Here is a 14,423-nt window from a genome sequence, read left to right as displayed (position 1 = left end):
TTTAATTTATTTTTGTGTATGGTGTTAGGGAGTGTTCTAATTTCATTCTTTTACAGGTAGCTGTCCAGTTTTCCCAGCACCACTTATTGAAGAGACTGTCTTTTCACCATTGTATATTCTTGCCTCCTTTGTCATAGGTTAGGTGACCATGGGTGCGTAAAATCTTCGTTTTTTCTTAACGTAGGCATTTATCACTATAAACTTGCCTCTTAGAACTGCTTTTGCTGCATCCTTTTGTTTCATCTTGAAGAACTCCCGTTAGCATTTCTTCTAAGGCAGGTCTAGTGGTGATAAATTCCCTCAGCTTCTGTTTGTCTGGAAAAGTCTTTATCTCTACCCGGGTACTACTTTCCTGGGTAAAGTGTTCTTGATTGGCAGGTTTTTTTCTTTGAGCACTTTGAATATATCATCCCTTTCTCTCCTGGCCTGCAAGGTTTCTTCTGAGAAATCTGCTGATAACCTTATCTGGGTTTGCTTGTATGTGATGACTCTTTTTAAACTCTTGCTGCTTTCAAAATTCTCTTTTTGTCAGTGATTTTTAAGAGTTTGACTATAATATGTCTCAGTGAATAGCTCTTTGGGCTAAATCTATATGGGAATTCCTGAGCTTCATGTTTCTGGATGGTCATATCTCTCCCCAGATATCAGAACTTATTTCTTTACGTGAGTTTTCTGACCCTTTCTCTCTCTTCTCCTTCTAGGACTCCCATAAATCAAATACAGTCATCCCTCAGTATCTGTGGGGGATTAGTTCCAGGACCCGCCATGGATACCAAAATTTGCAGATGTTCAAGTCTCTTATATAAAATGACATAGTTTTTGCATGTGACCTCTGTAAATCCTCCCATATATACTTTAAATCATCTCTAGTTTACTTATAATGACTAATTCAATGTAAATGCTATGTAAATAGTTGTAAATACAATGTAAATGCTATGTAAATAGTTGCCGGCTCATAGCAAATTCAAGTTTTGCTTTTTGGAACTTTCTGGAATTTTTTTTCCAGAGATTTTTGGTTGGTTGAATCTGCAGATGTGGAATCCATAGATACAGAGGACTGACTGCATTATTTCACTTAATGGTGTCCCCTAATTTACACAGACTTTTTTCACCCTTTTTTCATTCTTATTGCTTTTCTCCTCTTAATGGATAATATCAAGAAATCTGTCTTCAAGTTTGCACATTCTTTCTTCTGCTTGATTCTGTTTTTGAAGCTCTCTCTTGCATTTTAGTTCCAAAATTTTTGTTTAGTTCTTTTTTATGATTTCTATCTCTTTGTTGAATTTCTCATTTTGTTCATGCATTGTTTTCTTGAGTTCATTGAGTTGTCTATCAGTTCTCTTAATCTCACTGTGCTTTCTTAAAATAATTATTTTGAATTCTTTTTCAGGTAACTCACAGATACCATTTCTTTATGGTCAGTTGCTGGAAAATTATTGAGTTCCTTTGGTGGTGATATGTGTCCTTGCTTTTCCACGTTTCTAGTAGCTTTGCATCGATGTTTGCACATTTGAGGGAGCAGTCAACTCTTCCAGCCTTTTCAGACTGACTCTGGAGGGGAAAGACTTTCACCTGAAGGTGTCTGTGAGGGCTCTGGCAGGATGGGGTTCAGCAGCTCTGATTCTGGGGAAAGCACAGTGGCATAATCTCTGTGCAGCTCCATCAGCTGAGGTCAACTTGGGCAAAGACTGCAGGGGCCCAGACTGCAGAGGTCCTGCAAGTGGCAGTGATATCTAGGGCTGTTGGGGTCCTCGATGGCAGAGGCTGCTGCTGGGGTCTTTCTTTTTTGCCTGTGAAAGGAAGTTCTAGCCAAGGGGATCCATTTTGGTACAAGGTTTAGTGAGCTGGCACTCAGTGGCAGTGGAGCCGGTGTTCTAGGATCAGGCACACGTGGATCTACCTTGGTCCTGGGGCACAGGTGCACTTGCAGTGATGGCAGTGCCAGTGTCTGAGGTGCAGGCATGTGTATGTCTTCCAAGGACCCAGGGTCTGAGTCCTTGGGGCTCACCACAGTGATTTGGGCCCCAGGGTGGGGAGATATAGCAGTGGCACCAGCTGTGGGGTGACAGGGTACAGTAGTGGCTTGGGCTCAGGGTGCAGCAACAGCACATCCTGAGGATGGTGGGTCAGAGTCGTAACTCTGGCCCCATGGGACAGGGTGCGGAGCAGCAACAGCTCCGCCTCAGTGATGCCAAAACTGATCAGGAAATGTAGTAGTAAGAATAAAATACAGGTCTGAACTGAGGGGCGTGGTTTTATCTATAATTAAAGCCTTACTAATTAGGCTAATGGCATAAATAACACACACATACAATCAGATTCAAACTGCAGGATATGTTTTAGAGCATATTTATCTTCTTTTGCTTAAGATAAATATTAACCTTTTGCTTTTTAATATTAATTGGCATTCCTTAAAATGTGTAATTTATGATGAACCATAAAAAAGCAGAAGTAAACCAGTTTGGGATTTAAATGTTTTCTCTAGCTTGTTCATTGTCCGTACGATTTTTTTTAAGCCATATTTTTTAAGTACACCCTTAATTAGTTCATTTCCCCACCAGTGCCCAGTGCAGCAAGTAGAATCTATGTCTGTTTATCCAAGTAGATTGAGATTCCAGTAAAAGGTCATAATTTGGAGCTGAATGAATAAAAGAATGTCAAAAATGGGGAGCTAGCTTGATACTCAATTTAAAAAAAAAAGCCTAAGAACTACAATTGGTCCTTTAAAATATATATATATCATCTTTGCTGGTGACTTTGGGAGATGCTAAAATATCTGAGCTGTTCAGTGCGTTTACACAGGAGCCAACAGTAGTTGAGAACAGAGCTCTATTAAGTAAGAAGTAAAGCTTAAGTGGTATATAGCAGTAAGAGCTGGTTTGCGGGGGGCGAGGTCTGTGTTATTGATTAATTTATACTTTTCAGTAGTTGGGGAGGTCCTGGCTTTTTCTGGTCAAGGTCTGGGTTTTACTAACTAAGGATGTCTGTGAATCGTTCATAGCATCTGACAGTAGAGAGTGAGTGGGATACAGAGTGTTTCATGAGAATGTGGCCTCTGGAAGGCCCTCACACCAAGCAATGTTTAAATTTAGTTTCAGCATTCCCAACACAAATAGAAATTCACAGTTGACACAAAGATGACTTGTCTTCATCCATCTTCCTTTCAAGTTGCTCACTCTGGAAGGGTTGCCAAATTTGGGACATTCCCATAATTACCCTACACAGACAGACAACATACATCCTTTATACATCAAAAGGAAAAAGCAGTGACTCAGGGTGGAGGACCCTAGGGGATTGGTTTGCTGAAATTGCTCTTCACTAATTACACATGCTCGTTTGTTTCTTCTTTATTTTAGAATTAGAACAGGAAGAACTTATTCCAGAAATCTGGGTCAGCTCTAAACTTTAGTTTTCTCATTCAACTTGGCTACTTGAGTGTCTATGTTATTAAATAAGCCTGTCATCTTTTACTTGTTTGCAAACAATAGTAATCAATTATCTGTGAAGGTGACTTGATTTTTGAAAAGTGACCTTTTCAGTACTGGAGCGAACCATTTCATATCGCCCACCCTGGAAAGATTTAATGTGGTAATTTCTCAGGTGAGCTCAGCCAAGACTTAGTCTTCTCCCGAGCCAAGACTGCTTTTTCAAGGAAGGCTCACCTCAACCGTTTACCTTTAAGAGGAACCCAGCTTTATTCCCAGGTCCATTTATCTCCATGTAAACCATCCCTGTGCTTTCAATATTATGTTATGTTAAAGGTTGTCACTGTGGTTGTAAACTGTAAAATATCAAGGTTAAGAAGCTGAAAGTATTACTTTGGCGTGAGCCTCTCGAAGGCGGCTGTGGCGGAAGGGGCTGTTTCAAGGCCTGAGGCTCCCCTGCCTGTAGTTGTGGGAAGACACCTTATCCGTTCCTGCAGCTTATTTGTGGCTCTCCAAGGAGCTCACTTAACCACTGTTCTCCGGTGCACAATCTTAGGAGCTAGAGCTGGAATTTTCTAGCCTTTGTTAGAATGTTTGCTTCAATCTGAAAGTGCCCTGTGGCACAAAAAGTCCAATGGTAGGATGGAGCTCCCAGAGATCCCTGACAAAGGAAACTTAGAATCTGCCACTGTTTTCTCATCCTTGATATGCTGATCTGGAGTGAACTGTGTAACAGCATAACCCACCGATGAAATTTCAGCCAGGGCGCCAAAGCCTGACAACCATAGTAAATCCTGTGTAAGCAGGAGATTTGGAGGGAAGGTTTTGAAGTTAATTAAATTTTATGATTAACAGAAAGTTATCTGGAAAACCATTTTTGTTTCACCTCATATTGGTAGAAGTCTTTCTAAAAAGCTTGGGTCCACTTTCCTTTTTTTTGTGTGTGTGTGTAATTAAAAATAATCATGTTTTTAGAATTAAACTCTCAGCACCTTCATAACATTATCTTAACCATAAAAGCTTATTCTATATTTCCTATAATATGGCTACTGAAGGTAAATTTATTGGACCGAAAGTTTACAGACTCCAGAACAGCCCAGAGTTACTAGCTTAAAGGAAAAAAAAAAAATCCCTGATATGAGATTTTGTCATTTTTTCCATTTTTCTGAAAACAGACTATAGAAAAACTCCATTTAATTGAGGGTTATGAATTCTCTGAACGTTGCTGTTCCTAGTTTAAATAATGAAAACTATGGTGGTGAAAAGGGGTATTTTATTCCTAAATCCCGGATTTTAATTCTGCTTCACTCTGGGTCTCATTGTGAGAATCAGGACGAGTCACAGAGGCCCTGTATGGCCCAACTCTTCCAACTCTGAAATGCAGAATATATCTCTTAGGGTGAGAAATCACACCATTTTACTTTCTTTACTGGAATATATTGCATTATTGCAATTAGTAGCTTTTCCCATTTTTCTTTTATAGGAGTATTTTTATCCCATCATGAATATCCATTTATACATCTATATGTACATGAATGTATATAAAATTATGTAGGATTCAAGTTTTCTGTAATGTACAGAACTCCTTAGAGATCACCATATTTGTGGTGGGGGTGGGGCGCTCTGTTAGTATCTGTTCCCATAGCTTTTCGCTGAGACTGTAAATTAGGCCTGGGAAGGATATAATGAGTCAGTAATTTACAGACTATTAAGAGACTTAGTTAGAAGTGATTCTTGGGCATGTCCAATAGAGAGCACATGTTTATAAAGGACAAACAGATTCAACACAACATGTCTTTGGCCTAACCAAGCCCAATCAATTAACAGAACGGGATGTCTTATTTTAGGTATCTCCCACTCCCCCAAAATAGAATCACTAACCACTTGTTAACCACACTGACTTTCTAACAGAGTGGCTGCTAAAGCTTTGCCACCAGAAATGTTCAGATTAAGCACCCTATTAGATTGTAGCCAGCAGAGTCTACAAAACAGGAAGAAAGTTCTGTTTGCTCTTTTGCTTCCTTTCCTGGTTTGACTTGATGTGATAATTCACTGCAGATTTCTTTTGCTTTGACAGAGTGCCTACCGCAGGAATGGGATGGCTTTTCTGGCCTGCTGATGTGACTGTGAGTGCGACAACAGGAAAGGCAATGTTATATTAAGGTGATTTCTGTTCCCCTCCTTGGGCAAAATAAAATACAAGGTTACCTTCTCCGCATCCTTGGGAGTGGGTTGGTTTGTTGGGACTATCAACTGGCTGACTCCAGCCCTTTTCCAGCCCCCTCAACACTTAGTCTTGTTTACTGGATGGGCCATTTAGCCAGTTACTGGCAGGATGTTTGGGATGGTGTGTAGGTGGACAAGGATGCACTTCACACAATTTTGAAATTTTAATTTGGAATAGATTTACTGCTCTCAGCTCACATAACTTAAAAGCAGTGACTTTTTTTTTTTCTCAGTGTTTAGTCTGTGTTTTATTTGATGCATTTTGTAATCCAGGTTTTGGACAAAGGAAACAAAAGAACAGTCAGTCTTCCCCTTGCACTGTCCCACCAACTCTACCTTCTGACATTTGATGTCAGGATCTACATGTATTTTACAGACAAATGTCCATCTTATAAACTCACACTAATCAAAGACCTAATTGGCCTGATGAACTGTCTGTTCCCATCTTCTCTTCCCTTCACCCCACGTGTAGTATATGTGTCATTTTCATGGCTTCTTCCCAACTTTCTGAGTATCTGCCTATCGTGTGTTTTTCCCCTCGTAGACCCTCTTCCCCATCTTCATTTTTCTCCTTCCCCTGTCCCTCCGATCCCCAGGCCCAGCCCTCACACACACGCTGCACCCATTTAGATGCAAAGCGGTTAGAATCAGTGGATGGGGAGCCAGGTGATCTGCTTTCTCCCTCCAAAGCACTAACACCTAGACTGCAATGTGGGCTGGGCAGTTTCTTGCTGCTAGCAGCTGAGTTATCCTTCGGGCATCTATACTTTCTCCAGTAAACGAGGAACTGTAATGAAGCAAACCAAAATATAGCAGTTATATACAGTTCTTGATTGAACTCGAATTGCAAAGAAGGAAGTTGTTTCTTTAATTCTTTATGAGTTTTGTATAATTTTACTTTTATCGTGGTTTCTACACACACTGAGATAGCCTTTGTAAAGAATTAATAAAAACAGAAATGAGAAGCATGAAAGATTTTCCTCCTGTGACCAAATCATAGTGAGGCTCGGTTAATGTGATTGTGCCATGTTATTCACATTTGTTAACTATCACTTACCTGTTCTATGTTAGTCCTTCTGGAAAAAATCTTCATGTCAAGAACAAAAAAATGCAGATATATAATATCAAAAAATTGCCAAAGGGTTTTGATGTTCCATCTGTGCTTGGTGAAATGTATGATTAAACTTTTCTTTTTATCATCATTCTTATTTTTCTTGGCGTCCCTAATCATGGAAAATTATAAGCTTGCAGTAAACATCCTAACTTTTAAAACGACAGCATTTATTGTATTTGGTTTCTATGCCAGGCTTATAGATGTATAAAATTTTCAGGAGCCGATTTTTCACATCAAAATTCCTCCTCTCCCACATTATACATTTTAAAGTATGCACAAGGCAGAAAATATAGGGTTTAGATTTTTTTCCCTTCATTTTATTCTACCTGATCTCCTTATAGTCCCAGAGAAGGAAGACTCAACGTACATTTCTCTCAGAAATATGACAGGTCTGTGTTTTTGTTGGTCTGGCGTATGTTTGTCTATCTTGAACAGTCTGACAGGTAATTATTTATAAAATCTGGTTTTGCCCAGTAAGTCCATATAATAACCTTTCACTTTTCATCATAAGCCAGTGAGCTGAATTTAGAATAAAACAAGGTCATTTATGTCTGTCCCGAACCAGCCTAGATGTCCCCGTAATGGCTCAATATTAATATTTGTAATTCTATTTTTTTCTTTTCTACACTTTTAGATTCTTTTTCTGACTCTTTCCACAACACTAAATTTGAAGTGAAATAAAATTTCCTTAAGCAGTGAGTATAGGGGGGAAAAAAAACTTATAAAGGGAAAGTTTCAGAAAATGTGACTTAAATAAATTTCTTTAAAGATTGAATTGTTAGGTAGAATCATAAACTGTCAGAGTGGAAGATGGTCTTAAAGATCATTGAAAACAACCACTCATTTTACAGATGGAAAATGATGGCCTGGAGAGGGAAACTGACTTTACCAACGTCACTCAGCAATGCCATGACAGACCAGAGACCAGAACATGGTCCCTAATTATCAGTCTATCTAGTCTTATACTCCACCATACTGGGTTTGCATTAGATATTACCAAGACACGTCAGGGTTTTATGGCATGTTTATCTTAGACAATAACCTAGATTTATTTTTTAAATGATTCTAATTATGGACACATCCTAAAGCATAAGCGTTATATTAAAATCTTCTTCAGAGGGACTGTGATATTAATTAAATAATGTGTTATATGCCAGTTATACATCAATTTTAAACAAGAGGTCTGTAAGCAGGGGAGAGGGGAATTAACATACTTTGAGCACCTACTTTGTGTCAGGAACCTTACCTTTGGTAGTTCACTGATCTTCCCAATGACTTCATGATGTTGATGCTAGAATAATGAAAATAAAAACAAAAATAAACAAATGGGACCTAATTAAACTTAAAAGCTTTTGCACAGCAAAGGAAATCATAAACAAAACGGAAATGCAACCCACAGAATGGGAGAAAATGTTTGCAAACGAAGCAACCGACAAGGAATTAATCTCCAAAATATACAAACAGCTCATGCAGCTCAATATTAAAAAAAACCCCAAATAACCTAATCAAAAAATGGACAGAAGATCTAAATAGACATTTCTCCAAAGAAGACATACAGATGGCCAAAAAGCACGTGAAAAGATGCTCAACATCAATAATTATTAGAGAAGTGCAAATCAAAACTACAATCACCTCACACCGGTCAGAATGGCCATCATCAAAAAGTCTATGAACAATAAATGCTAGAGGGGGTATGGAGAAAAGGGAACCCTCCTACACTGTTGGTGGGAATGTAAATTGGTACAACCACTCTGGAGAACAGTATGGAGGTTCCTTAAAAAACTAAAAGTAGGGACCTCCCTGGAGGTCCAGTGGTTAAGACCCCACACTGCCAATGCAGGGGGCACAGTTTTGATGCTTGATCGGGGAGCTAAGATCCCACAAGCTGCACAGCGCAGCCAAAAATTGAAAAAAAATCAAAAAATTTTTAAAAATTAAAAATAGAGCTATCATATGATCCAGCAATCCCACTCCAGGGCATATATCTGGAGAAAACCATACTTCGAAAAGATACATGCAACCCCAGTGTTCATTGCAGCACTATTTACAATAGCCAAGACATGGAAGCATCCTAAATATCCATCGATACATGAATGGATAAAGAAGATGTGGTACTTATATACCACATAAAAATATATGGAATATTACTCAGCCATAAAAAACAATGAAATAATGCCATTTGCAGCAACATGGATGGACCTAGAGATTATCACAAAGTGAAGTCAAAGACAAATATCATATGATATCACTTATATGTGGAATCTAAAAAATGATACAAATGAACTTATTTACAAAGCAGAACAGACTCACAGGCTTAGAAAACAAACTTATGGTTACCAAAGGGGAAAGGTGGGGGAGGAGTGGTAAATTAGGAGGATGGGATTAACATACACACATTACTGTATATAAAATCAACAAGGACCTACTGCATAGCACAGGGAACTCTACCCAATACTCTGTGATAACCTATATGGGAAAAGAATCTGAAAGAGAATAGGTATATGTGTAGTTATAACTAAATCACTTTGCCGTACACCTGAAACCAACACAACATTGTAAATCAACTATACTCCAATAGAAAATTAAAATTTTAAATAAATAAACAAAACAAAAATAAACCAAAAGTCAGGCTTAATTATAAATCAAATGTGAATGCACAAAATAGTTTCTATTTCTGTAGGCCTGTGTTTGGGAGATGGAATTTGAAAATAAATAAATAAGTAAATAAATAAATAACTTCTCTTATGGGAAATTGGCACTGCCTTATAGACTTGAGGATAAAGGAAACAGAAATATATTTCTCCCTTCACCTGAATTTGGAAATGCAACTTTCTAAACATGCCATTTTGAGGCTATGTCATTAACCTTCTGCCTTCACGTATTGCAATAGTTGAGATTCACAAATAATGTTCCAGTTTTAGAACCAAGAGTTGTTATTTAAAAACCATCAGAAGCACAAATATTTTTTAATGGTGTATATACTTCCTGTATCTGGGGCGGATTCTTCATTTATTACTGCATGTTCTTTGTTCCTGTAAAATAATAAACAATCCACGTTTAATGCTTTTACCATGTAGAAGACAAACATAACTGGTGATTCTTGGTCTGAAAGAAAACAATTTTACTTGTCTGTAAACTATATAATTTAATTTTATGAAAAAAAATTTTGTATAGTTCCCAAATCAGGTATTTCTTTCCAGTTCATATAACCCCTTATGTAAAACTGAGTCACTACAGAGAAAGTATTTCCTCATCTGCCCTCCTGGAATTTAGATAGAACCTTCCCAAGTTGCATTTAAAATTCTACCATCAACCATGTATACATCTCATAAAATATTTTATAGTTTCCTGTATGCTCTGGCTGAACATTTCGTAGTACATAAACACTTCTGCAAATAATATAAGGGCATCAAGTTGAATATGTCATAGCAGTGGTAGCCACATAAAGCTGATTCTGCCTCAATTTATTTTCTTATTTTGATCTTCTTATTTGAAATGCAAGGTGAAACTTTCTGTGCTCTTCTTGTACAGTTGGTTGGGGGCGGGGAAGGAGGGCAGACCAGGGGACTCTAGCAGTTTCAGTGGGGTTGTGTTCATTAAAGCAAAGGCTTTCTGCAGAGGGCATCAAGCCAAGCTTAAACAACAGAACCATGCCTACAGAAATTGGATGTAAATGTGATGGTTAAATAAGGGCCAGATGCCTTTAAAAACTCAAATATTAAAAAGTCATATCTCCTAAAGTAAGTTTCTAGTGTCGTGACTAGGATAGTGATACTATAGCACTTTAAAAAAAGAAGAAGAAGAAGAAACAAAGAAAGAGACTTACATTTGTCTTCTGGAGGAAAATATCAAATATTCAGCCTGTCATAAGTCATGGGGATTTTGGCAATTGAAGCATATTTTAAAACAATCAATTCCTACAAAGTCATGAGAAACCCAGATACAGTATTTCATTGTTGGAAACCGCTGTAACTCTGTATACAGTATTATATTCATGTTCCCTTTTCTGCTCATCACCACCACTCATTCACTACTCCCTTTTATTCAAAGGAAGATAAAAATAGAAAAATATATAGGAAAAATAAAGAAGCAAGAGGATTACTTATATAACTGTTTAAATAACAATTTACTTGCTATCAAAAATGATGATTTATCGTATCAGTATTTTAATAATAAGTTTTACATAATAATTGTAGGACACCGTGTGCCACCCTGTATACTAAGCACTTTGTGTGGCTAGCTCTTTAAATCCTCACAACCCCACTATGAGACAATCATTGTCATTCTCCCTGTTGCCCAGAGGTGATAGAACGCAAATTTAAGAACAGAAGCTTCACTGCCTTATGCAGAAGTGCCCAAGATGGCGCTAGCATTTGTACCCAGCACTTTGACCCCAGAGTTCATGCTCTTCACCACTGTTGTACAGCACGGATTGTACGAAAGAGTTCTGATAACGTAGTAAAGAGAATTGCTGCCCTGAACCGAGAAGCACTTCTCTACTAAAAAAACTTGATTACAAGAAAATTTCATTTTAACTTAACATTCCTTCCCTAAGGCCAAGTATTATGTATATAATAGAATATCATGTAATGTATAATAGACTATAATTATATAGAATGATGCCAAGTCCTCTGTAATGTCTTAAACCTTAAGATAAATACATATGATCAATGCACATACTGAGAATCCCTGTACGACTTATGAGAAAAACTTCCTCAAAAATCCATGTGTACAAAGCCTCTCCTTTGTGGAGACCAGATTTCTCCAGAAGGCTCTTATTACATAGGCTACTATTTTATGCTTTCAAACAAGGTATTTATCTCATGTTATAAAGTAATCCCCATCTTGTGTACATGTGTTTGCAGTGGCAGATACAGAAGTACGTATGGCAACCCCTTGCAACTTTATACAAATATCCCTTTTAGATGTTTGCTTGTTAGTTGTGACATAGTCATTGTTTCTCCTAACCCAGGATGTGTGTGTGCTTGGGGGGAGTGGTGGACAGAGAAAGGAAGAAAGTGGAAAGAAAGTTGCTGAAAACAATTTGAATTAGAAATGATGGTTTTCATAATTCAAAAAGACACATGCACCCCAGTGTTCATTGCAGCACTCTTTACAATAGCCAGGTCATGAAAGCAACCTAAATGCCCATCGACAGACAAATGGATAAAGAAGATGTGGTACATATATACGATGGAATGTTACTCAGCCATAAAAAGGAATGAAACTGGGTCATTTGTAGAGACGTGGATGGACCTAGAGACTGTCATACAGAGTGAAGTAAGAAAGAGAAAAACAGATATCGTGTATTAACGCATATATGTGGAATGTAGAAAAATGGTACAGATGAACCGGTTTGCAAGGCAGAAATAGAGACTCAGATGTAGAGAACAAACGTATGGACACCAAGGGGGGAGGGGAGGTGGGATAAATTGGGAGATGGGGATTGACATATATACACTAATATGTATGAAATAGATAACTAATGAGAACCTGCTGTATAGCACAGGGAACTCTACTTCACTTTGCTGTACAGTAGAAACTAACACAACATTGTAAAACAACTATACCCCAATAAAAAAAAAAGAAAGAAAGAAATGATGGTTTTCCTCCCTCACCAGTGATTAGCAGCTTCTTTCATTCAATCCTAGGTCTGTTCTTCCTCAGAACAAGTCGCTTTCTGATTTTTGTTTGTTAAGATGCCAACTAGCAGTACAGCAGCCTGTGGTACTACGTACCTGCAGCTTTCTTCTCTGAATGGCGTTGATTTACTTCTTCCAACCACTTTACTTGGGAAAAGTTAATCACTCCTTCCAGACCTGTATGTGCCAATCCATCGAGCAGTCTCTAAGCAGCAGTGACTCCTGCAGGTTGGCCGGCCACACTTCCATAGGTTTGGCCTGGGAGGAGACAATGAGCCCAAATGGTGCAGGAAGTTTGTGACTTACAGGGCAGCCTAAGCAAGATCAGCATGGTGTCAACTTTCCATGGTCCTAATCCCACAGGAATATACCAAATCTAGGGTCCAGATGACAGAAGACCAGAGTGATGGGTCACTGTGTCATGGAGACACCAACTCTAAACCACAGCCAAGCAGTTTTCCAGCTTTCATCCATACCTAAAAGGAGGGCGAGGTGGCAAATCCCATGTCTCTCCAGAACCAGGGAGGCAGATGATTCCTTGTGGCAGCTCCTCCCAAGACTGGCTGTCTTGCTGCATCCCTGGGATGATCACAGAGTGAAGTGGAACCTTGCCTACGTGATCCAGATGGAGACGTTCAAGGTCACTCAGGGTGCCTTTCCCCTGCAATATAGAGTCATGTGTCTCTGGGAACCATATGAAAAATCCATCTGCCTCCTCCTCCCTAGGTTTTCAAGGTGCTCTCCTTCTCTAGCTCTTTCCCATAAAGCTTCCTGCCTGCCTCAGGGCACAGTGCCTTCTGCATCCTCTGAATTTTTATGCCCCTGTTGGTCTCTATACTTCCTATTTTCTGTCCCTAATCATCTCTCCGTGTGCTTTGTAGTCTGCCTCAAGAAATTAAGAATTTCTTGAGGGCAAGTCTTAAATCTATACCTCTTTGTAATCGCCACATGCACATATTAGGTATTCAATAAATATTTTTTGGTTGTTTAACAAACATGAGCACAAAATTCTTTCTTTTTCTTTCTTTTTTTTTTTGGCTAAGTCTTTGTTTAATCTCTTATTGATGCTTGTTTGACTTATTTGGCTGCAAATCTCAAGAACTATAGATGATCACAGCCTTTTTCTTAAAGACAATAATACAGTGTCTCAGAGAAAGCAATTCAGAGCAGGCCATGAGTCAGGTTTCTTGTGGCCTTTATGAGTAGGTCACTCTGACTACAGTCTTATTTGAAGGGGTTAATGACCTCAGAGAGGGAGGTAACCTTAGTCACATTTGTATACTACTAAAGACCTAAGAACCTTTGTGTCCTACTTGAATCTATACACACTTGAAAAAGACTTACAGACGTACTCCATTTTTGTTTATAGCAGCATCTTTGAAAACCTGCTAGGCCTCCCACTAGTTTACTTTAAAGACAACAAGCTATTTTAGGATGCGATTTCCCTAAAGGTAATGGAAATAACATGTTCTCTGAACTTAGAGCAAATATGAAGATCTATTTAGACTGAAAATAATGAGATTTTGTGAACAGGAAGCAACAGTTTTTCACCCAACAGCTTGCAGTTAAAACGTCTGCTTTCTTTATCTCTGTTCATTCATTCATTCATTCAAAAAAAATTTTCATAGCACCTATGAAAGCCAAACAACATGGTATCGACAATTCCCAAACAGTGAAGCAAGGACCTAGGGGGAACCGTAGAGTTCCAGAAAAGGGCTCAAGAAGCCACGTACATTAAATTATCTATAGATTAAATATGTTACATGTTTTGCCCATATGGGTGCTGCTCTAAATATTTACATACGTGCCATTGTGATTTATGAAATACAAACATAAATTTATTTAAAAATGACACTGAAATCCTTGTAGCTTTTTGACATTACATTTTTTTTTTCATTCAAGAGGTAGCAAAAGTACAAGTTATAGAATGCATGAGTCGGGGAATTTGTTACGGTTAAAAAGTGATTCTCAAGCTCAAAAAAAAAAAAGGTACCTATTGCCTTCTGTGCTTTTACA

The 14,423-nt window shown here is 38.3% G+C and overlaps 1 protein-coding gene across 6 annotated transcripts in view; it reads left to right on the top strand.

The window, feature by feature from the left end:
* The window catches only part of SUPT3H (SPT3 homolog, SAGA and STAGA complex component), a 427,459-nt gene extending 414,010 nt beyond the window's left edge, over positions 1–13,449 (top strand). For 2 of the 6 annotated variants that reach the window (XM_057554398.1, XM_057554402.1), the window contains one exon: positions 5,503–6,853. In XM_057554398.1, coding sequence (XP_057410381.1) covers positions 5,503–5,544 — 42 coding nt within the window. In that variant the 3' untranslated portion in view covers positions 5,545–6,853. Of the gene's footprint in view, positions 1–5,483; positions 6,854–12,770 lie in introns of those variants that run through there. The other 4 variants (XM_057554399.1, XM_057554401.1, XM_057554403.1 and 1 more) reach the window with 4 other exon arrangements.
* Positions 13,450–14,423: the final 974 nt, after the last annotated feature.

This window comes from Balaenoptera acutorostrata, chromosome 10 (assembly GCF_949987535.1).
Source record: "Balaenoptera acutorostrata chromosome 10, mBalAcu1.1, whole genome shotgun sequence".
Lineage (NCBI taxonomy): Eukaryota > Metazoa > Chordata > Mammalia > Artiodactyla > Balaenopteridae > Balaenoptera > Balaenoptera acutorostrata.
The sequence above is the reverse complement of the archived record's forward strand: the minus strand, read 5'-3'. Positions and strand labels throughout refer to the sequence as shown.